Source organism: Gymnoscopelus braueri, assembly GCF_963280865.1.
Source record: "Gymnoscopelus braueri genome assembly, chromosome: 8".
Classification (NCBI taxonomy): domain Eukaryota; kingdom Metazoa; phylum Chordata; class Actinopteri; order Myctophiformes; family Myctophidae; genus Gymnoscopelus; species Gymnoscopelus braueri.
The window spans coordinates 15,934,109-15,958,172 of NC_137609.1; the positions used below are offsets into that span (position 1 = coordinate 15,934,109).

The 24,064-nt window shown below is 39.8% G+C and overlaps 1 protein-coding gene across 1 annotated transcript; it reads right to left on the reverse strand.

Moving 5' to 3' along the window:
• Nucleotides 1–226: 226 nt before the first annotated feature.
• On the reverse strand, nt 227–23,153 carry castor2 (cytosolic arginine sensor for mTORC1 subunit 2). Its single transcript, XM_080436292.1, has 9 exons — nt 22,850–23,153; nt 14,391–14,461; nt 12,554–12,747; nt 8,646–8,778; nt 6,587–6,710; nt 5,448–5,558; nt 3,681–3,763; nt 2,488–2,582; nt 227–1,896 (listed from the first exon to the last, which is right to left on the reverse strand). The coding sequence occupies exons 1-9, from the start codon at nt 22,960–22,962 to the stop codon at nt 1,831–1,833; spliced, it is 990 nt and encodes a 329-aa protein (XP_080292418.1). The 5' UTR covers nt 22,963–23,153; the 3' UTR covers nt 227–1,830.
• Between the last annotated feature and the right edge of the window lie 911 nt (nt 23,154–24,064).

Consider the following 24,064-nt stretch of genomic DNA (forward strand, 5'->3'; position numbering starts at 1 on the left):
TGAAGCAGAAACAATTTCATAGTATTATTTCTTTAAAAAATGTGAACAAATGTGGTTTCATTTGGATACCGATAAATACTATAGGAGCTTTAAGTTTCCTACGTTAGTTCCATTGGTCCAAGCCCAGACACAAGCAGTTCTACAGCTTGTAGATCTGCTATTTTCACTTCTTTTGTTTTAACTTTTGGCCCCAAAAAAGGATCTATTATTTTATTAAAAGCTGAAATGTTATTGTCACCAGTTTATTGATTAAAGTACACATTGGGAGCAAATAACAGTAAGAGGACATTCCTCTGATTTCCTACTAATGTCAGTAAAGTAAAAATGACACATGATGTCCTTGCAAAACGGAACACACAAGCTTAAAAAAAAAGAAAAAAAAGCTTTCATGTTTATTTTCCACACAAGCTAGAAAACGAAAAGCTTTCTTGTTTCTTTCAATCAGAAGAATTGTTGCCTTTCTCACTTTTTTTTTTTTAACACTGATAAATACTTGTTTTCGGCAAATTGAAATCTAACAAAGTTATTTTTTTTGTTGGGGTGCGACGTGAGGCGGAGAAAAACCTCACCCTTTTGCTTAAGACCAACAAACGTCTCCCCTACTCGATAAATCCTTCAAAAGTAAATAGTCCTCCCCCCTTTTTCACATCAGTACATCAGGCCTCTGGGGTTTGACCTGTATTAAAGTGCAGACTGGGATGGGGGAGGGGGAGCTTCTTGAAGGCCTAAAATGGACACCAGGGGCTTCAAATGAAATGCTCCCTGGGTGAACACTAGCTTATGTAAAACACACTTGTCATTATTGGAGTATATCATCAAAAAAGTGGCTCAGTCATTTATTACCGGATGCAAACGTAGTCGTCACTGGATGTCTTTGTCAGAGCTGACTCTTGAAAAGCGATTAGGAACCCGCAGATGACGGTTTCCATAAGGCAGTGGTTCACAAGACCTTCTAATTTCGAGGACCCCCATAACTCTGAGAGTGTACAAATGGAACCAAATACACTCTCTGTTGACCCAAGGGTCAATTTAGAACCCCCTACAGGAACCCTGACGGTCCCTGGACCACCACTTAAAGAACCGCTGCTATAAGGGAACCTTGAAATCTCTTCATCTTTCGGCGGGCCAGCATCGCAAGACCTCTCGATCTAATTCCCCAAGGCTGAGGGATTCCAATAATCGGATCATTATCGGAGCTGTAAATTAAAATATCAAGTAAAAGCAAAAACCACACCATTATCTTTAAACCACACGGACTGTCGTTGCTGCTGGCAACTCCAAAAATGTCTCCTTCAATTGCACACATACATTTTTGACAAGGCATCAGTTTAGGCATTAAAACATCTTGGCACTGAGAAAAAAACCTGTGGGGGCGGGGAAACAGCTTGATAATCGTTTTTGTTTTGAGAGTACATTCTTGTTCCTTCCACCACAGAAGTGTATTTAACTGATAAAAGTATGGTCGATATGCAGGGGTGGGGAAAAGCAGCTTCGGCGTGAAAAACTAAAGAAAACACAAAAAAACGTCAAAAGGGAAAGATTCAGTCTGGTAAACTAAAGCAACAACTATCAGAGCAGGCAGTCAAGGGCCTCGAGTGCCATGGATGGGAGAAAAAGTTAATCAGGGAACAAAGGCATCCTAAACACAGTCATACTCCTCTCTTCCATCTCCCCTGTACAACAAGCGTTGTGGTTAGAATCCCTTCCTTTCACGACCAGTCCATAGTAGTCCACTGATAAGCTCTTGGCACTTTTTGGGCATGATAAATCAACGTCTGAACACAATGAATTTAAAACGGTTGTTTCCAATGTCTCTTCCTCCTCCTCCTTTCAATGTCCTGCACTCTCATTGGTCCTCAGAGCTCCAATCACACTCTGGATGTTTTCCTCAGGGACCTGTGAGGGTGAACAGTGGAGGGGTGTGGCAGAGGGAGGGAGGGGGGGGGGGTGTCATTACATCTCTTAAGCCTAAATTAAGGGCCATGTTCATAGAAAGCGTTTAATGTGCAGTGGAGCGCTTTGGATATCATGTCCAGAGTGTTCGCACTGAGCATTTATTGATGCCCGTACTGTTCAACCATTGAGGTGCTCAAATGTCGTGTTGTTGGCACAAATAGCCTAGCTGAAACATCGGTAAACATCATGATTGTCAGACACGGTCAGGAGGATTAAATGTGACAACGATGAGCAGCACTCCTCAACAAAAGTTGAACTATTTTCAGCTTGAAGCGCCCAGGGCACTACGGCAAAAAAACGCTGGATGCCGAGAGTGTTGAAGCACGATGCTCGGGCGCCGGGAAAGAAGAGTGTTGCAGCGAGTCTTTACCATGGAAATGTATGACAGAAAAACGTTTCCTATGGACAAGGCCCATTATAATAGCCCATCTTTGTAGGTGGGCAAATTTCGGCACAGGACACGTTGCACAATAAAGTATACATCAGGTTTTACTGCCTCATTTAAATGAAATCGTAGAAATGAAATCTTACCAGGGCATGGTCAAATTTGAAGGTGCTGATGTAATAAGCTGGAATGTCAGCAGTAGCCAGGGGTTCCGATATTTGAGCCACAATACCGCACTCATCTAAGAAAAGGCAAATGAGATGTCCACAGGTAATTAACATCTGGGCATGGCATTAATTCCACACAATAATACATTCTTAACCCATTAAGACCTGAAGCTGATTCTACAAATGTCTTCTAAATCCCAACAGTTTTCTGAAAAACTTATTTTTCTATATAAAATATATCAATATTTTGTTCCAGGGACCCCCAGAAGCAAAGATTTGAGTTACAAATGTTCGCTTTAAAACAATATATTCAAAGATTTGCACACATTTTCAAATTTTTTCAAAAATAGCAGATCTACAAGCTGCCGCGCTATGAGCTTGTAGATCTGCTATTTTTGAATAGCCAAAGTGTAAAATAATGCTTTTTTTGCACAAATCAAAAATGCGTTCCAGGTCTTAATGGGTTAATGGAGGAGTTTTTTTGTTCCAACCTGGACCTTAATTTTGCAGTTCTTGACATCACGTCTTTCAAAGTTAAAATGTGCCTAAATGCTTCATGAGGTAGAACATAGTGATTCCAGTATGTTAAAAGGTGCAGTAAGTGATATTCATTTGGTAAAATAAGTGTTGGATAGTTCTTTATTCTCATGGTAATTACAGATCTAGAATGTTCAGTAACAGGGGTGTCCCATCTCTCCTCTCTAGTAAACAGAAAATACTTTTTCAGGTTGCCAATTTTTTTCCAAGCAGGAGAGTACGCATTTATTAACTTCATTGTATAGTGTTTTGTCTGCTTTATGTCTTTGTCATCACTTCCAATTTCACTTGTTTATACTGCATCCTGTATGTTCACTCTCCTGACTGGATAAAATTGGTATCCAGATCTTAAAATGCCTTTTCTGTTTACTAAAGAGCTGAGCCCACTGTTACTGAACAAACATTTTATAGTAATTACTATCAGAATATAAAGCTTCAACTTTTTAGTTTTACCCAAAACATATCACTTACACTACCTTTAAAGCCAGCAGCATTTAAATAGTGAAGTGTTTTTTGTGGCAACCACTCACCATGGAAACAACTTGGAAAATAAGGCCCAAGTTGAAAGAAACTAAAACAAATGGTCCATTATTCTTGACCTTAACTCTCGTGAATGTACAAAACCTGCTACTCACCAAATCCTAAAGGTTGTCCTCCAATGCGAACCATTTTCCACAGCTCTCCTGAAGCACTGGTGAAAAGGACATTGGCTGGAAACCTAAAATAGAGAATGCAGCAAAACACCAACACACGTCAAACAAGAAGACTTTTACAATTTACAATTTAGGCACTTAGCAAGTAAGCAAGCAGGACAACACAAGATAATACATCAAATGCATAGAAATGGTAATCTAATAATAAACTAATACATAAGTAAACCAAGAACCTATCATCAGCCTGTACATTGAAACTATACACACTATAGGATGCCAGGTCAACAATGGTCTTTTAGCCTTTGCAATAGTAACTGATATAATATGACATAATGGTATAATTAATAATGCATAATATCAAGGTTGATAGATCTGATGAAGGGAATCTTAGCTGACAGTACCTTTTGTACAGTACCATACCTGTTCGGTACGGTACTGTACGAACCACGTTCATACATTACCGTACCACAACAGTTCCTTTCCACAACTTGCATATAGTACCTTTCCGCAACAAATTTTCTCAACTCAAATTACTCAACTAGATTAGGCAGGGGGCCACACTTGTAAAATGACTTGAAGATGGGGCCAAAACAGTGTGTTCGTGGTTAACCGTTTGTTGTGTGTGCTATATACAGTAGGACACAACAATGGACATATTATGTCCATTATGGTAACTTATTAGGGCCTGCTTCATACTGCATTTATGACGTTTGATGTTTGAAATGATAATTTCTGTGCCAGTCATTTATAATGCACAGGCTTTGATTTGGATATTGAGAAAATAGGAAGTAAATATTTCAGTGTTCTCTGCATGGAAGCGTCTTTGAGAGAACAGTAGTGGAGACAGGCTGGCAAGGTGAAAGTGTTCGTATGAAGGAAGGTTTTTTTCCTTTATTTTTGTGTTTTTGAGCATCCGGCTGATAAGAGCGCAAGCTCTTATGATGCGTTTCAAGAACCATGAGTTGAGAGTTAGACCATTATTCAGCCCAGGCTATTGAGGATGAATGAATCATACTGTATAAAACCTTCAAGTGGATGAAGATGTAGAAGATGGAAGTTGGACAAAATCCACTAAAGCTAATGGATGCAGAAGGAGAATTCTTTCTTTAGTGAAATGGAAAACAGCCACTCAAAACTCGTGTCGGATAATAACGTCGGTTCGACCAACAACACTGAAGGTAAGAGAAAAAGCGTAAAATTATGTAAAATGGGTGACCTATCCCTTTAGGCAACATTATGGGTCTCATGTAAATGTGGGGCTAAGGCTGCCCTACATGCTGCTGAGAAAAATCAATCACTTAAAAAATGAATGTCTGGTCCAATTATTGCGAAACCGCACTGCTTGGAGAAATCACTGACCCATATAAAGGATACAGTAACTCCCATGTCTGAATGAACAATCCGAACAAGTGCTAATGTAGCGATCAAATTAGAGACATCAAATGACTTATATTGACTTGTTATGTCGCCTTTTTCTTGTCTTATCGCTTTTTGCACAGACAGTCTCCCATGAGAGTGTCAGAATATAGAACAGCGGCAGACATAAAATACCGCATGCGAGAAACGCACAATGTCAAATGTACATGGTATGTACCCGACTACTCTAGCATTGCTTAGCAACAAGGCCAGCTCAAACAGAAATGCCACAGTTGTTCACACTCTAATACACATAATAATGTGTCATTCTTTCAAACAAATAATTGGCACAGCAAGTTGAAAGAAATAGGATGAAACACAATGCTACTGTACCTCTGTGTGGTCTGTTCATCCATGACCAGAGAGATGTAGCCCTCGATCAGTGAGAAAGAGAAGAAACGAATGTGGCTAGGGTCTTCACTTGATGTTCCAGGCTCCTTGGACCTGAAAAGAAGAGGTAGAGCACTTCATATTATGAACCATACCTAGTAGTGACCAGATCTGCTCAAAGGAACAATTATCTTTATGATCTATCCTATTTTGGCCAGCTCATTTCAATTCAATAACAACCAAAGAAAAAGATAATAAAGAATCCCTGCAATACATCCTTACGCTACACATATCGTCGCTGTCGGGCGGAAAACTCCTATCTCTGTTTTTTTCATAAATTAATGCCCTACGTGATATTTATTTATTTGAATGCTGAAAAGTAACAGTTTTGGACATATGAGGTTTCCACCCGACAGAGACGATATGCTACAATTACAATCGGTCTGCAAGGATTGTTACAGTTAATATGACACGATAAAGCATTTTCTTCCCTTTTCATTCATCTGAGGAAACATGGTGCTAGATTCCCCTCAAATTCCTTTGTCCCTGCCTACCTGAGGATTCTATTGTCTGTTGATAACACTTTGAGCATATTATAATTAAATAAGTTAAAGGTGGGTTTTGCGTTAAACAAATGGTATTGTTTAAAAGTTAAAGCTCTACATTATATTCCAATAGTAATCATAGCTATAGAGTGTTTGTTCAGTAACTACCCATCTCTACAGCTCCTTTGTAAAGACAAAATACATTTCCAGGCCAGGATACCAATTTTATCCAATCAGTCGAGAGAACCCCACAAAGATCATTTAGCAAGTATTTAGCTCTATACGTCTTGTTTATCTAGTGTAATGTACTGTATGAGTTCTCTCTCCTGACTGGATACAATTGGTATCCCTGGCCTGAAAAGTTTAGTTTTTGTTTTCGTTTACTAAAGAGCTGGAGAGATGTGGAGGAGAGTGGAGACCCCTGTTATTGAACAAACTCTCTCTATAGCAAGTATTACTATCTGAATATAGAGCTAGTTAACATTTATTTCAAACAACAAATATCACTTGCAGCACCTTTAACGCACACATCATTCATGGTAAATTGTGATAAGGTTAAGTGTAAGGTGAAGGAATAAAGTGGTCCCTCTCACTCACCCGCCAGAGTAGAACATGACATCCATGAGCAGGGTGGCTACAGAGGGCAGTGTGTCTGGGTCCAGGCTGGTCACACAGAACATGTTACTGGGACTAGATAAGGGGTGGATGATGGGCCGGGGCACTGGAAGATAAAATGGTGGAAAGTACAGTAGGGCCGTCACAATTATGACATTTTACTTGACGATTAGTTGTCATACAAATAATTGTGATTGTGTGGCTTTTAGGCTTTGTAAACGAAAAAATTGCACGGGACAGATATGACAAAAAACTTAAATACACAAAGAAATGACTGACAATGACCGATAATCAAAACTAATATTGTATTATGGCCAAAATACGCCATATTTAATATTTTATACTCAAAATGTGTTACAAAATAGTGGGAATAGCTGATCTAAAAGCTCACAATGCGTCGCAAAAATAATTGCGATTATGTAGTAATTGTGACAGGCCTAGGTGGAAGCTGTGAGGGCTCAGTTCTAGGGCCATAACAAAAGGAGCATTTTCACTGTGCACGTTTTTATGAACATTTCCAAATAAATGACCCCCGATAACAGATCTGACCACATAAACCCTGGCCTTATTTGTTCTCTGCGTGTTATAATAGGTGAACATTTGGGCGAAAATAGCTGATCGACAAGTGAGTTTGTAGCACACTGTGAGTTTGTAGAACGTCTATTTTCGGCAAAGATATTTAGTGTAGAGCGAAAATGGGAGAGGGGCCTGGTATAGAGCCCTTGGGAATCTGATCAAGCAAGTAGGGTTTTAAGTGTTAAGCCCCGTTTTATACTTTGTTTTACGATGGTGAACAAAGTATGTAGGGTTTAAATGGTTAACAGATTAGATTTTTTTTGTGTGTGCGTGCGTGCGTGCGTGCGTATACAATGCCATTCTTTCCTTCATTCGTCTTTACACAATGGCAGAACAGTACGAGCCTAAAGAGGACGATCAATGTTTCCTAGAGCTATCATCTCAGATTGTGTTATTTTGAATTACCCAGTCCTTCTATCTAGAAGCTAAAACAATATAGCATGGATGGACTATACACATCTGGTCTGCCTGCACAGATTGTTCTAGGGGGTAATATCCTTGGAGTGTCCTTGATTAAAGGTGCAAGGCACTCTCAAGGGCCGTTCAAAGTAAAGGAGCGGCGCAGTGGGTCAGTAGTATATGTGTCTGTGATTGTGCTGCCAGGGCAATCCCCAGCATAAACAAAAGGCTTTGTTGTCAATAAGAATGTTTTCAATTAACTTAAGGGTTATACGAATGTCAACCATACATCCCTAATGGTACATACATGATTGTTTCCAGGTTTCGATTTGTAAAAAAAAAAAGAAGCATAACCACTCCAGCCCTACAGTACATACTTTTTGTCGTGTGAAAACTAGCGAAAATAACCGCTTTTAGATTGTGCGTTAATGTGGTTAACATACATTTTAAACTGTTAAATAAATTGTGATATCATCAAACGTACCTTCCCCAAAAGGAAATGTATTTGTATTTAATTCAGTTTGAACAGAAGCAGGGATAAAACATATCCTCTCTAGCGACACTGAATGACCAGAGTGGGGGGGATATCTAAAGCAGAAACATGAATTCTTCCCTCACCCCCCCCCCCCCCCCCCAGCAAATCCAACCCTTGCGGTTTCATTGTTTCAGTATAGAAAAGCTGTATGCATCAACGGCAAGTAGAACTGATGTATCCACATTAAAAGTCTACAATATTGTTTTTAAAAACTAAAATGTAGACAAGATCGAGTGTGTCATCCACATTCTTTCATATCGTCTCTGTCGGGTGGAAACCTCATATGTTACTTTTCAGGATTCAAATTGAAAAAAATAGCAAAAGCAGCAGAGCCACAGTACAAGCTCAAGTTTGGTTTTAAGCTTGCAGATCTACTACTTTTGCGTCACGCTGTGATATGATCACGTAGGGCGTTCATTTACACACAAAAACACACAAAAAAAGTAAAAATGACGGAGATAAGAGGTTTCGGGCCCGACAGCAGCGATATTAACATTCAGTACTGAAATGAAATGAACTTCTTCCGCCTACCCAGCTTTGGCTTTACAAAGCCGTTGGTGACTCCCAGAGTGTGGGCAGCGACGGTCTCTCCATTCACCACCCTCAGCAGCGTGAACTCAGAAGATAATGTGTGCATGACCATGGGAAGGTCTCGCTCTCGAACCTGAGGACAAAAACAATGTGTGGGGGTTCATTTTCATTTTTTGGACGACTTAATGCAGCATGCTGCGATCCAGAACCACCAATCTGTATGGTAGAGCATGTTAATAAATTAAGTAACAAAACTGACAGCGATTGACGTTTATATCCTGTGGTCAGGAAGGACCACTACTGGTTGACAAAGAGTACTGCATGAAGCTCAAAGCGTAAGTGTCGTGTTCCGAGCTTGCAGATCTGCTACTTTTGATGCTTTTGTGTGACACTGTAGCATGATCAAGTAGGGCATTAATTGACGAAAGAAAACACAAAAAGGATATAGCGATATAAATTGTCGTCAACAAAGTGCTTGATGTAGAACACATGGTCATGTGTGAGTTGGACCAACTGAAAAGCAGCCCCTTGATGTTCACATTTCCATTTCCCGTTCAAAACATACATAAACTGTTTTTTTATGGTGTAAGGCTTTGCAAATGATGAAGGCCAAGACTTAAAATCAACACGCATTTTTCTCCAAGTGAGTTAGAGCAGTGGTTCTCAAAGAACCCTGCTCTAACAGGGGTCCTTTGGGGGGTTCCAGGGGGGCCCCAGCAAAAGTAGTTTTAACCACTTTAACCATACAATTCAAAAATAGCAGATATAAAAGCTCATAGCGTGCCGTGCTATGAGCTTGTATATCTGCTATTTTTGAAAAATCCTGAAAATGTGTGCAAATCTTTGGAGAAAAAAAATTAAGCGATTTTTTTTGACAAACTTGGTTTCTGGCACAAAACATTTTCAGTGGCCAAATACATCTTAATTATGGTGGTCTTGACACGAAATGGTTAGACAACCACTGAGTTAGAGCAACATCCCACTGATTTGAGCAGCAAAGGTCAGGTGATACTCCTGACACGAATGTGTGTTAAAGAGCACACAGGAATGTTCAGGTAATGTGAGAAGGCCAGAGAGGATGACCTTTCTAACTCAAACAGGCTCATTCAATTAATGTTACACCTCAACAACGTCAAGCCTGATTTATATGACAATAGCAGATCTACAAGCTCACAACGTGTTGCATCGCATGTATTGTGTGAGCTTGTAGATCTGCTATTTTCGCCATGCATCATAAGGCCCTTAGTGTACATAGCATACATTATAGGCCCCTATTTTGGGCCTGTAATGACATGCCCAAAATTCACAATAGGATAACACTTTTATCACCCGGATGTCAATAATGTCAAACAATTCAGTGACATTTCAAGGGGTACTGCAAAGTGCTTAAGTAAACACTGAAGATAAGTGGTTCTTATGGCTGTGTAACTATTAATCAATAATAAATTACATACATTACTGTATATTTAAGAGTGAAAATTCCCTAGACCCTATATTCAAATGCTGCAGTCTCAATACTGATCAAAGTAAATAAGTCTATCTATGGACAGGTTAAACTAAAAATACAGTATATGTATACCTTTACATTTGAAGGCTCAGAATGCCCTCTCTTGTATGGTCGTCCCTATACCCTGGTTCTGGTAAACCAAAGGTGAGAAGGTATTCCATTTCTATGCCCATAGCAGCAAATAGATCCAAATCTGAGTTACACTGACTATTACGAATAGAAATCTAAGGACTTGGTGAAGAGCTGGCAGCCCCACTGAGTGACTTGACCCAAAGCAGCATACAGTGCTTTATGACTGCCTCTAAATGACTGCATGCAACATTTAGGTCAGGCATTACAGGTTTATGTAACGCAAATAATCATAACACAGAAAAACACAGGCTGCACTCTGGCTCGCTCGTCAACCTGACTCAGACCCTCGGTAATGTACCCAGACAGCGTGTGGGACAAACAGAGAGAACGCATTAAAAACGCACATTCAAAGGAAGCCTGTATGTTTCTCAGAAGGGAACGGACGCTTATGGGTCAAGGGAAGACAAGAGGCAGATGATTAAAGCGGTCATTAGGATTGTGGATAGTACTAGTGCCAGCTGGTGTACAGAGAAGAGGTACACCCATGTATGTTACCTGGAATTCCAACAACAACAGCCTGAGCCCAGGCTTATCCTCTTTACATAACTACTGCCCGATTATCCACATCAACACACTTTCTTTCTTTATAAAAAACACACCAGTGTCTTTAAGAAGCCTTTGTGTGCGTGTGTGTGTGCGTGTGCGTGTGCGTGTGCGTGTGCGTGCGCGTGTGTGTGTATTTTTGTTTAGCAGTGTAATAAAACAAACTGCTCCCCGAGGCCAAAAAGGCTCTGGAATGAGACATTAATAGTGCCGTTGACAAAATGAAAATATTCTTCCGAAAACAAAAACAGAAGCCCTGGGAGAACGCAGCATATCCACTGATATTGCTTTGCCATCTCAAGCTTTCGGAGACGATGTATTTATGTAAGCCTTTGCACATGTTGAAGCTGTACATCAGTTCTCTTTGTATAAACTGAGCTATTACTTGTATCAGTATAATATGCAATATATACACTACATCAGACCTGAATCTTCACTTGCGTGAAGTAGGCATCATGAAAAGAGCACAATGTCCTTTCTTTTTTTCCAAGCTGAATTGACTAATGTGGTACACTGATTGTTTGAATTCCCAGCTAAATGATTGATAGTTAGGCCACAAATGAACCCTTATGGGACTGTAACTCAGACAGTTTACAAATGGAACCAAATGGTCCATTTGGTTCCATTTTACTCTCTCAGAGATAAATGAACATGGAGGATTTTACCGTGTAGACTGGGGACCGAGACAATAGTGGTATGAAATGGGGGACCGTGGTAGCCAGAATTTCCATTAGGCTTCACTTCATTATTCAGTCTGAATGTGCTCCCATTGCAGCCTTTTTACAAGATGGCTGTTACTGGAGAGGGAGTCCTCCGCAATTATCTCCAAACCAATCACAATCCAGTGCCAGTCACAGAATTTGATTAGTTACCGAATTTGGTGTAACTACTTAATTGCGAGGTATAATTTCCTGTTTCAGTAGAAAATATCAACTGAAAAGCCAGACACTCCGTTCCATTTGCTTTCACTTCCATTATTCCTGGGAGCTTCAATAACAACATCAATTGTTTGCCATTGTTGTTCCATACCGTCTTGCAGTTTACTTCCATCATCGCATTCAAAAGGATGCTGATCGGCCTGGTTCCATTTCAAGCAAGACAACGCAGCAAACAAGACCATGACACACCAGACGGCTGATTCTCCATGTTGTTTATTCTTTTTTTAATTTATTTTTTAAATAGCAGATCTACAAGCTCATAGCACGGCACTCTGTGCCGCACTATGAGCTATGAGCACCAACGGCTTAAAATGACATAGATGCCTTCCCGGATTGAATGGGTTAATGGGCATGGCTAGTGATTCAAGGGCTGGAACCAGGCAGGGTCTCTGTGGCCTAATGCAGTGGTTCCCAACCTTATCTGGATCAGGGCCCACTTGAAAACCTTTAAAAGCGTTTAAAAGGCCCACCCATCTGACCACTTAACATGGCAGCCACTCGACTGCCGTGTTAAGTGGTCAGGTGGGTGGGCCATGTGCATCCAATTTATCGCCACAACGGTTCCTATTTATAGCTAATACAAGGAAAAAAATACCATGAGATGTTTCTTTAATTTTTTTCTTCTGTCGTTTTTTAAATTCATTTTATATTATCAATTAAATCTTTGTGTTTGCCATTTATTTGGGGGCCCACGGCTCACAGGTTTACAGGGGGTCCTTGAAATAAAAAAGAAGGTTCAGAATCAGTGGCCTAGTGGTGTATTAAGCCACCAATGGATTTGCACTCACCAGAATGAAGTCTGTCTGATATGTCGACAGCATGAATACAGAGATATTATGATCGGCCAGTGGCGCGATGACCGATTTAGCAATTTTGGTAACTCCGATTGGCTGTGAATTGGTGGCATTCCCGCCCCCCGACACCACGTTAAGAGCCAACCACGTTGCGTCTGCAACACTGATGTGCTCCGATTGGGGTAGTTCTGGAAGAGACAACAGAGAATGGCGTCAGTCGTGAGCTACTGTACCGCTGACTAGGGCTGAGCAATATACTGATATCGTTATTTCCATATCGTGGTCTGAGGAGATTAGATATCAAATGATAAAAGAGTATAGCCGCACACTCGTAGCTGCCGATGCAAGTTTTATTGTGTCCACAATACAATAAAACTTGCATCGGCAGCTACGAGTGTGCGGCTATACTCTTTTTTATTATTTTGTGTTTAATCCGTTGGCTGGCACCTCACAAGGACCGGTGTGCTGTGCACCTTTGGAAACAATCTGAGATTCGAGATATCGTCTGGGATTTTTGGATATCGTAATATCATATCCATATCGCTCAGCCCTACCACTGACTCAAAAACATTGAACAAATCACCAAGCAAACCTCGTAAAACGTAACAATGGGGCAGAGTGTCACATGCATCATTTTACATGTAACCTTAAAATGAGCGCTGTTAGTGATCTGTCAGTGGTCTCTCCAAGAGAAATTTAAATAAATCTAAAATGGTAGCGCCTTTCGCCAAAGCCCATTCACACGCCGACGGTGGGGGAATCCATGCAAGGCACCAACGTGATCATCGGAAGCAGTTAGGAGCCGGGGATCGAACCAGCAACCTCCCAATTCCCAAAGGGCCGCTCTTACCTCCTGAGCCACTGCCACCCCATATAAAATCTGCCTACGTATATCTGATGGATTTACTTGTTTTTATATTGCAATATAATACAGTCTTGTACTGTTATTTGTACTTTATTGCTACTGTACTTCGCTACCTGGGACTTTTTTTTATGTAGCAATATCCAGTAAATCTTGTACTGCTATGTTGGATTTCACAATGCGTAATGAGTTCCACAGAAAACATGCACACAACAGAAAATACCTGCACCTGTTTCGTAACAAATAGCTCGTAGTATCCATGGGGACCAACGAGGGTCACCACTGGAAATGGCCAGTAATGACATGGATTCACTCACTGAACCAACCAACTACAAAACGCAGAGCGTGGCAGCTTGGCTTCTAACCCATTCAATCCGGGAACTCATACTGTGTCATTTTAGATTTTTAGCTATAACCATAATTTTATACTTTGGCTATTCAAAAATAGCAGATATACAAGCTCATAGCGCGGCACCGAGTGCCGCGCTATGAGCTTGTATATCTGCTATTTTTGATAAATCGTGAAAGTATGTGCAAATCTATGAATATATATTTTTAAGTGAACATTTTTAACTCAAATATTTGCTTCCGGGGGGTCCCTGGAACTAAATATTTTGAGATGGGGGTCGGCGGCCAAATACATATAATTTTGGGGGTCCTTGACATGAAAAAGCTTCCACCACTGATACACAGTCTATAGCAACATACGTTTTTCAGAAAACTGTTAGGATTTAGAAGACATTTGTAGATGCGTTCCCGCCGGATTGAATGGGCTAATCTGTAATGGGACTAGCAATGAAGCAATATGTGGTCAAACATTGCCAGCGAGCATGCTGTATGGAATTGCAGAAAATCATAGGGCTATACGTCGATGTGTCACTTTGCTGCTCACTGATCCATGGTTGCTGCAGTAACATTAAGTGATCCATAAATAATTGCCTGGAGAGAGAGAGAGAGAGAGAGGCTCACCTTTGAATCCTTCCTCGTCTACGATAATGGTGTAGTCCTCCGGAGTCTCCGTCAAACTGAAGAACTTGCATCTGAAAGTGAGAGAGAAGAGTTGAAGTTGAGAGAGAGGCCAGATAAAAGGTTAACCACTGAAAGCCATACTTTTAAAAAAAATGTTTAAGAAAATAGGGCCACCAGGGTTAAAGTGGAAACTTCCACACAGGACACAGATTGGGTTGGAACAAAAATGTGCACATACTACTCAGCACAGAAACAAACAATAAAGCAACGGCGCAACGCACATCCACTCACTAAAACCAGGTGCTGGGCTGAGGTCAGAATCCAAAAAGAATAAAGTCTGCACACTGGGTCGTGCTCCAAAGCTTAAAAACGTACTGTATAAGTTCCTTTACACAATCATTGGCGATGACGATAACATTTATAGGGCTGTCACGATTATGACATTTTACATGACGATTAATTGTCACACAAATAATTGCGATTAACGATTTAATTGTGTTTTTGTTATTGTGCACTGGAAGGGTATGAATATGAATATAAATTAAAAAATTGTTTGGCTTTTAGGCTTTAAAGTTGCACAGGGCAGATATGACAAATAACCTTAATATACATATAAATTACTGACATTATCTTATTGCTATTATCTCGAATAATTGCGATTAGGCGATTATGTAATAACTGTGTCAGGCCTAATAACATCTCCAAGTCATAAAGGCAACACAGAAAAACAAACCCTTTTACAAGTCAGCTGACAATATAACTCTGCCTGGCTCTTGGTCCAGTTGTGCAAAGCCGTGCTGGGAAAGGAATTTTAGAGACGAGGGAGAGATGTTTTTCTTTTAATATTTTAGTTTCATACATCTGTGCATGTAAGTTGATACTTCTATTCTATTTTTGAATATTCTCGTTCCATGCGACGTTCAATGCAAACGTTTATGTTTATTAAAGGATCCCCATTAGAGACACATGAATGAGCCTCTAGTCTTCCTGGGGTCCTGAACAAAGCAAATACAATACAAAAGTACAACTAAAAATACAAATAAAAGTAAATAAAGAAGAAACTATATTATACAAATAAAAATGAATACAAAAAGACAAATTAACATTATAAAATCAAATCCAACAGTTCAGTCAAATTAAACAAATACACAAATAACAGTTACATACTTGACAAGTTACTTGGCAAGATATCTCTTGATGTGTTTTTTTTAAGTAATTTTGTTATGGATTGTAGAGAAGATGTTTTTGAGCAGAGCATTCCAGAGTTCTATTGACCTATATATACACACACCAGTGAGTTTTAGAAAATTAGTTTTTGGTGCCGTTTTTGTTCCTATGTTACCAGAAGCTACTCCTCTGGTGTTGTACCCGTGTTCAGAAGTCATTTGTAACGGGTGAGCCAAGCTAGACGGCTTATTGGTGCTATGTTCCGCAGCAGCATGAGAAGACTCACAGATCATTTTTGTTAAACCATTAGCCATGCCAGATGTTCATGCATATAGCTAATACTTGTCCTGTATGAACATCCTAGTGCCAGATGAGCCGCTTTATTCTGAGCAACCTGTAATTTTTTCAAATTAGATTTTGTAGCTGACGACCAGATTACAGGGCAATATTCTAAATTAAGACAGAAACCAAAGAATGAATAACTGATTTCATTATAGAGGAGTGATGAAAGCAGAACACTTCCTAGTCATACCGATTCCTCTTCCCATTTTGATGACAGTATTGTTTATGTGTTTAGACCAAGATAAAAAGCTATCAATAGTTACTCCCAGAAGTTTGATTGAGTTCACTTGTTCAATTTGTGTGTGGTCACATCACAAATTGACCTACAACCAGCTGGTATAAATACTGGAGAAAAAAAACACCAAATTGTGTGGGCTAGGAGAGCAAGACAGTGGTTTATTACAATGAATGAAACAAGGTTCAAGGTTGATAAAAACTAAATAAAAACAATACAAATTCAACCTTCAAGGTCCCCTCTCTGCCCCCTGCTTACTAGGTTACAAGGATATATTTTTTTAAATGTGATGTGACTGTGTTGCTGATATTTCTTTCTTTCTGTTTTCCGTTCAGTTTTATGCTTTATTTCAGACTGACAGTGAACAGAGAGACCGGAAAGGTGGTGGTGTTTGGAGGGGTGGGGGAGCCTTGGGTCATATTCAAACCCAGGTCAGCCGTGGGAAGGTCTATGGCCTTATTCATGTGGTATGCACTCTCTCTTACTAGGTGAGCCATATTCTGGTCAGATTTAAACAGATGACAAATTGTGTGAACCCATCTTCAGAACCAGCTCTTCCCAGCGACTTTCCCAAAATGCATAATTAATGGTACCATTTCACAGGAAAGGACTTAAGAGCTTAACTGAGCAATTCTTGTTTAAACTCTGCCTTAAATTACTCTGAAGAGTCACACATCTTTCTGAGAAAGGAAAGCTGCAGAGTGGGAAACACACACACCACCAAAGTGATAATCAGATGTTTATACGCTTGCAATTGAATGCCACTTTGAATGTGGGTGAAAAGTGTGAAGAACCACAGGAAGTTCAAGTGACAGAGAATCATTCTTAGCGGCTCTTTCTTCGTACATCTTATACTGTCGGCCTGTCACAGTTATTAATTATGTAATTGCCTGATCGCAATTATTTGAGATAATCACCATAATCTTTGCATAATCGTTAGAATGGTTTCCGTCCATCTGCATAAATGCTGTTGAATCTGCTACATTTTCAAAAACTGTGCAAATAGCAGATCTACAAGCTCATTACACGTCGCATCGCCATCGCGATGCATTGTGAGCTTATAGATTGTCTATTTCCACTACTTTGTGAAAGTATACAATTATTAAATGTGGTCCATTTTGGCCAACAGACATTATTTATTGTGTTGGTTGATTTTACACAGTATGTTCCAAAGTTCAATGTCAAAAACACAATTAAAATCGGGGTCTAATCCAGGGAGCACACCAATTATAATTTATATATTTACTTATAACTCAGGACGTAATAGAGGTCTTGTAAGTAAGCTATATAATGGAATTATATCATTGAATAAGGACTCCACAATTATTATGTGAATCAACGATGGGAAAAAGAGCTGGACATTGATATAAGTTAAGACGTGTGGTTGAATACATGGGAAACACAATCAACCCACTAATTCTCTCCCTTGAGAGACTTTTGTTGGAAAAAACAGATCAGTTTCTTTATTACTCCCAAACAGAAGTCCAAACAAACTGGTCACCAGCTGAATTGCTGGAGAGAATGTGGAAATACCATGGTTGGTTGATCATGCACATGTCTTTTGGTCCCGTCCTGTTCAACCTTTCTGGAAGGAAGTAGAAACACTAGTACTACATTTGCATCCTTGTATCTTGGACAAATCCCAGATGGACTGAGCCAGGATGATTCCTATCTGCTTAAGATTCTAGTTGTCTTGCAGCAAGCAAAAAAGCTAATCACAAAGAACTGGTTGCAGAATAACTGTTGTACTATAGAGACCTATTCGGCACTATTGTGAAACAGTTGCATATTCTAAAGCACTATTCTTATTCCTATTCTTTAAAGACTCCAAAAAGAGTTGGGCAAAAAAAGATGGGGGAAATGGTTAAGATTGTTTAAGTAACGGGCCAGATCTCTTGTTAATTATCGGTTACATTCTTTTTACTGTATCTCAAATCCTGTAAACATTTGTTTCTGTTATTTGATATTGAATGTCCCATGACCTCTTTTGTTTGTTTGATTGTTTGTTTGTCGTTTCCGTTTTTTATTTCTTATTTCTCTTCCTTTTTATTGTATTATGTTTGTATGTCTTGCAAAATTTTGGAAAAAAACTATATTAAATCATTAATCACAATTATTTCTATGACAATTACTCATCAAGTACAATTTTATGATTGTGACAAGTCTGACAACCCTACTAATGACCACTGTGTTTCTGATTTGGAGCCATCTTCAGTTAATACCCTGAGAATTATCTTCTAGAATCACTTTCTAATTATGATCATGTCATAAACAACACCTCTCCATGACATTCTATATCTGGATCTAACACCGTCAACAGAGTCAGTGGGGTCTCATAGCCGGAACAAGATAGCAAATCAATGGAGAGGAATATTAATCTCTGTGAGGCTGCTAATTCACTCAACACTTAATTAGCATTCCTCACATAAATGTGAGAAACTTAACACGCCGGTCTCACAAATTGCATTTGGTTTACAGGATATTGCACCTAAATGCATTTAGTGAGCGCATGCTCCAATTAGGAAACAAATCCCAATCATAGCCATCAATACTAAACTAATATTTATAACTTTAGAATAGTATATGCTCAAACTGCACAATTTCATTCTTTTCGAGAGTTGCATATAGGCTAAATGTCCTCTGTTCCTTTGTTCAATTATTAACAACTTGAACCCTCGCATCCCTATTCTCAGCAAAAATAGCAGATCTACAAGCTCACAACGTGTCGCGTTGGTAGCAAGTACACTTACTCCATCTGAAATTTAAAAAATAATATCCCAATATGGCGTGCCTTACACTATTCCAGAAGACCTGAGTGAAAATCTCAGAGGTTTGCCATATTATACTGTAGTGAGGGGAATTGAAATGGCCCTCCCTCGGACAGTTTGTGTAGGAGATAAACAGATGTCTGCCACCTCATTTCATCCAAACATTACGACTGGACAGATGTTACTGAGGTTAAGTCACAAATGATGTCTCTTAAAACACTGGTTCTCAACGAGGGGTCCAGAGACCCCCATGGATCCTTGAGGGGGATCCTGGGGGTCTCCAGCGGAAATGATTGATAGTTAGGATAGGAACCACTATGGACACTTACGTGTCTGTAAATCCAAAACCGAAAGTGTACAAATCTAATTTTCACACTTTCAGAGGTAAACTAAGTCTAACTAAAAGATTTTACATTATAGATTGGGGTCGCAACCGGAGATAATACAAATGATGAAATGGGCGTTTGTGGCCTAATGCATAGCAAACTTGGGGTCCTTGAATTGAAAAGGAATCAGCGGCCTTGTGTATAACCATCCTCAAGCACACCTTGGAGGTATATAAGCTTTGAAGAAGATATAAGGTCATACTCTGTCACTTAACTTGTGGCATATTGGGGTTTCATGTCCCCAATTTAAAAAGGGACATGAAACCCTAGGCAGATTTTTTTAAGGTTTGTTTTCCAGTTCAGCTTAAAAACTATTATAATACCCTGGCAGGCTGGTAAGCAACGCAGCTGCAGCTAATTAAATGAATGGGTGTGTTAGATTTAGGTGTGCCCAGAGCCATGGGTGTGCCACTGGTCATTCAATGCTTGCACATTCACACACCTAAAATCTAACACGCCCATTGTTAATCGCATTAGCTGCAGCTGTGTTGCTTACAGTTGCTGTACTGTACATAAGTGGTTCTCAAACTTTTTCGTGCCACGGACCCCCAGATTGATATGCATTTGGCCGCGGACCCCCATCTGAAAATATTTCGTGCCAGGTACCTCCAGAAGAGAAGATTTGGGGTTAAAAATGACAAATTATTCAAAATGTTCCAAATATTTGATATTTTTCAAATATTTTTGAATAGCCACCGTATAAATGGATAAAGTGGTTAAGATGATCGTAATGCTATGTTAACTATACTTTTGCTGGGGACCCCCTGGAACCCCCCCCAAGGGATCCTGGGGGTCCCCGGACCTCACTTTGAGAACCAATGCTGTACAGCACTGTATACTATGAGGTCAGCCTTATGCAGCCTGCCATGTTTTACCCTGCTGTAGTTGCCGAACTGGAAAACAAAAACTACAAAAATCAGTCTAGGCTTTCATGCATGGCTTTTTGTGGGGAGGTTATTGAACGGAATCTGACACAGTAGTTGGACAAGGGCTGTGACTACTGATTTAACTTTTTCGATTAATAGAATTATTTTTGAATTATAACTTTTTTACTTTTTGCCTAACGACATGCCCAAAATAAGGATAGATTATTTTCTTAACGGACCACCTATTTTCTTTTACATGATCAATTAAATTGATTAGTTTGATTAACTTTTTCACCTCTACACTGGCCTCTGGTATCCAACTCAACGCATAATGCTGGGCCACTGACAACAGTGGGAACTGCGTTAATGTGCTTGACATGTTCTGCCTACAGTAGGTCTATCTGGAGCTCTAAGTGGTAGGATAATGAGACTAGTACTCTTTTGACAGGAAGGCCATCCTGGGTAAGTCAAAAATCTCAAGGCACACCTGTATTCACTATTCATAGCGGATCTAAAAGCTCCCAGAGCTTAGCATTTTTTTTTAAATGTGTGGAAAAATAGATGAATAAATTGAAAAATACATTTTCTTCTGCAATGACATGCCCAAGATAGGGAGGGACGCCAGGTTTGGGGGGTATAGCATTTGCCTCTGTATTGGGAAATGAGTGTGCACTAAATAATGATACAGTAAATAAAAACATAATGACCTTTTTGTATAATTAATATATTGCAATAATTATGTGTGGTGGCTGTCACAAAATCCAAAGGCACGCCTGGGCTTGTTTCACGGCACACCAATTGGGAACTACTGGTCTACAATATAAGTGAGGTAACTGGACTGAAATGTGTTGTTTGAGATGGATTGAGATGGTGATGAGTTTTATTATCATGACCTGCCCTCAGTGCCCCGAGGGTGAGAGAGAATTGGCATGGTACACCTCTGGGAGTCTGGATGAAATTGATCACTCACAATGTTGTGAAATGATCAGCATTAAGGCCTACATTGCATTCTTGATCTGAACTTTAATGCCCACTGATTGAGAGAATAGTACACTGGTTCTCAATGTCTGGTCTGGGGACCACCAGCGGTCCAAATTGACTCTTACAGGGCTGTAACTGTGGGAGTGTAGAAATGGAACCAATTGGACCCTTGAAAATAAGAACTGACCCCGGGTTGATGCATCAGGGTACAGACCCCCATTTGACACCCTATTTGTATCTCTGGGACCCCAATCTGTTAAAAATAAAATGATAAAACAAGTCAATGAATTACTCAGTACAATGGTAGAATGATGAAGAAGCACTGGCCAGTGACCACACATAAAAACATTACCAACTGCTTCACGCCACGGGCCAACAAAACAACAAACAAGTATCACCACCAAGCACCAACCGAATAAAATATTTAAGAAAGAGTAACCATCATCATAGCTAAGTCTAGGTCCAGAGGCCTGTGATTCCTCTTGACTTTGGAATGAGAAGGTTCCAGACTTAAGATCTTAGGTTGCACTGCTGCTCACAGGGTGTTGAAGGGTCAGTGATATACAACTAAGCAGGCCAGACCAAGCACTAAAACTACACAACACATCAGTGCATTCTGGCATCACAGCCAGCAGAGCAAAAAAAAGCCCCCAGAAACAGATCCAGCGATGGGCTCAAGTAACAGGCTTTTTTAACAAACCATTACAACAGCTAGATAGATGCAGTTCCCCTGCCTGTCTGTGCATGCATGGTAGGGTGTTGTTGCACTTACTGAATACATGCATGATTGCTTTAGTTGCTTGTTTAAGTTGCATTCAACATCATTTTTAAGATGCACAGTACAACCTTGAATGTTAATTTAACCCAGGGTATCCAAATGGCTTATTACCAGATGTGTACCCTCCCAAGCTTGCTATATTAACATTGCATATTTGAGCTGTGTACTTGTACAGTGCAACAAAGAAACAAAACACACACACACACACACACACACACACACACACACACACACACACACACACAGTAGAGTTAAGTAAAACCTTCAATGTTAATTTAACCCAGGGTATCCAAATGGCTTATTACCAGATTTGTATACTCTCTGGCTGCTATATTAACATTGCAGATTTTAACTGTGTGTGTGTGTGTGTGTGTGTGTGTGTGTGTGTGTGTGTGTGTGTGTGTGTGTGTGTGTGTGTGTGTGTGTGTGTCTCACACAGAGAGAGAGAGAGAGAGAGAGAGAGAGAGAGAGAGAGATTTGTACACTCTCTGGCTGCTACATTAACATTGCAGATTCTAGCTGTGTTGTGTACAGTGCAAAAAAGAAACACACACACACACACACACACACACACACCCCTTCGTGTCGACAGACACACAGAGCTACAGATGGCACAGCTATAGCTACAAAATGGACATGTCTACATGTACAGCAGCTTGCTGCTCATATCACATCATATCACAGATTGTGTCTTTATACAGGGATCAATACAAGATGAATGACACAGTGCTTCTTATGATAGGAGATCCTCATATAGCATCAGTTTGCAATCACGTTGACAGCAATAACCTGACGTGCGTCGCATTAACACCCATGATATCAGTGTGTGTGTGTGTGTGTGTGTGTGTGTGTGTGTGTGTGTGTGTGTGTGTGTGTGTGTGTGTGTGTGTGTGTGTGTGTGTGTACGTGTTATTCATGCATGTGAACTAAACTTACCTTGTTTTAGAGGCCAGGAAAGCGAGCTTTATTAATCCGTGAGTGCAGATCTGGATCCCCTCTTTCTCTATGCTCGCCACTTTCAGGCTGTGCTCTAGAATATGGAGCTCCATCTTTTACGCCTTCTCATTTGAGGAACTAAAAGCTAAAATATACACCTAACGTGGTTTCAAATGATAGGCATGGATAAATAACATGAACACATACGGGTTAAAGGGGTTATTAAATAGAGAAAGAAAGAGAAGCAAGGAGTGGAATAAAGGAAAGCAATGAGGTAAACCGGGACTAAAAAAGTGTCAAGTCACCCCGTGTCGGAAGCGGCGGAATGGCTTGGACTTCCGCCCTTTGTTTTTCAAAATAAACGTTTGTCCTTTAGCAGAGACCTAAACTATGGACATAAACTGTGAAATAAATTAGGGCATGGGTCTTCAACAGGGGGTCCGGTTCCCCTAGGGGGTCCTCACTGCAGGGGGGCCGCCAAATCTTTGTTTGATAGGATTTTTTTAGGCGTTGTGAGCTTGTAGATCGGCTATTTTCAGCAAAGAGGTTTGATGTAGAGGAGAAAGAAGAGAAGACGAGAAGAGAAGTACAGAGTGAAAGGTCAAGTTTACTAAGTATTGAGGGATGAAGTGGTTAAATGTCTGAAAATACATTCACAACATGAATCCAACATGATAGTGCTGTAAAACAAGACTATGAAGCTATCCATTAAATCTATGAAAACGTTTAATCTGCAACACAATTTTCTACAACATGTAGTCGGGGTCCCTGCTTCATCTCTCTCTCTTAGCCTGTAAAACGTTGAGGACCCCTGAATTAAAGTTTATGGTTACAACAACAACAAACAACAACAATTTTATTTAGATTTTTATAAAAACTAATGAAAACAAAATAAAGGGTAAAAAAAAGTGCTCAAGAAGGCAGACTATTCATACAAAAACTTCTATCATTCAGCCATTATATAGTTACAAATCCACCAAAAAGTGTTCCCCAAATTTGACACGTTTAAGAAGATACATCATGTATAAAAACAGCAAGTAAGTTTATAAATGAATTATCATTTTACAAATGATAATGAAATTCCATGCGATTTCAGTAATTTGATTTGATTTAACCAAAAGCCTAGGGCTTAAGGCTCATTACAGTATATAACCTGTTTGCTTGGCATGATTTAGATCTGGCCAACAGAGATAGTGTTCTGTAAATGTCAACGAC

Excerpts from the sequence above, each read along its gene's own strand:
- castor2 (XM_080436292.1), bottom strand. The coding sequence starts at position 22,962 with ATGGAGCTCCATATTCTAGAGCACAGCCTGAAAGTGGCGAGCATAGAG. Across the intron at positions 8,779-12,553 it reads ATCAGACAGACTTCATTCTG|GTTCGAGAGCGAGACCTTCC; the intron begins GTGAGTGCAAAT and ends TTTTGTCCTCAG. Across the intron at positions 5,559-6,586 it reads GTCATGTTCTACTCTGGCGG|GTCCAAGGAGCCTGGAACAT; the intron begins GTGAGTGAGAGG and ends TCTTCTTTTCAG.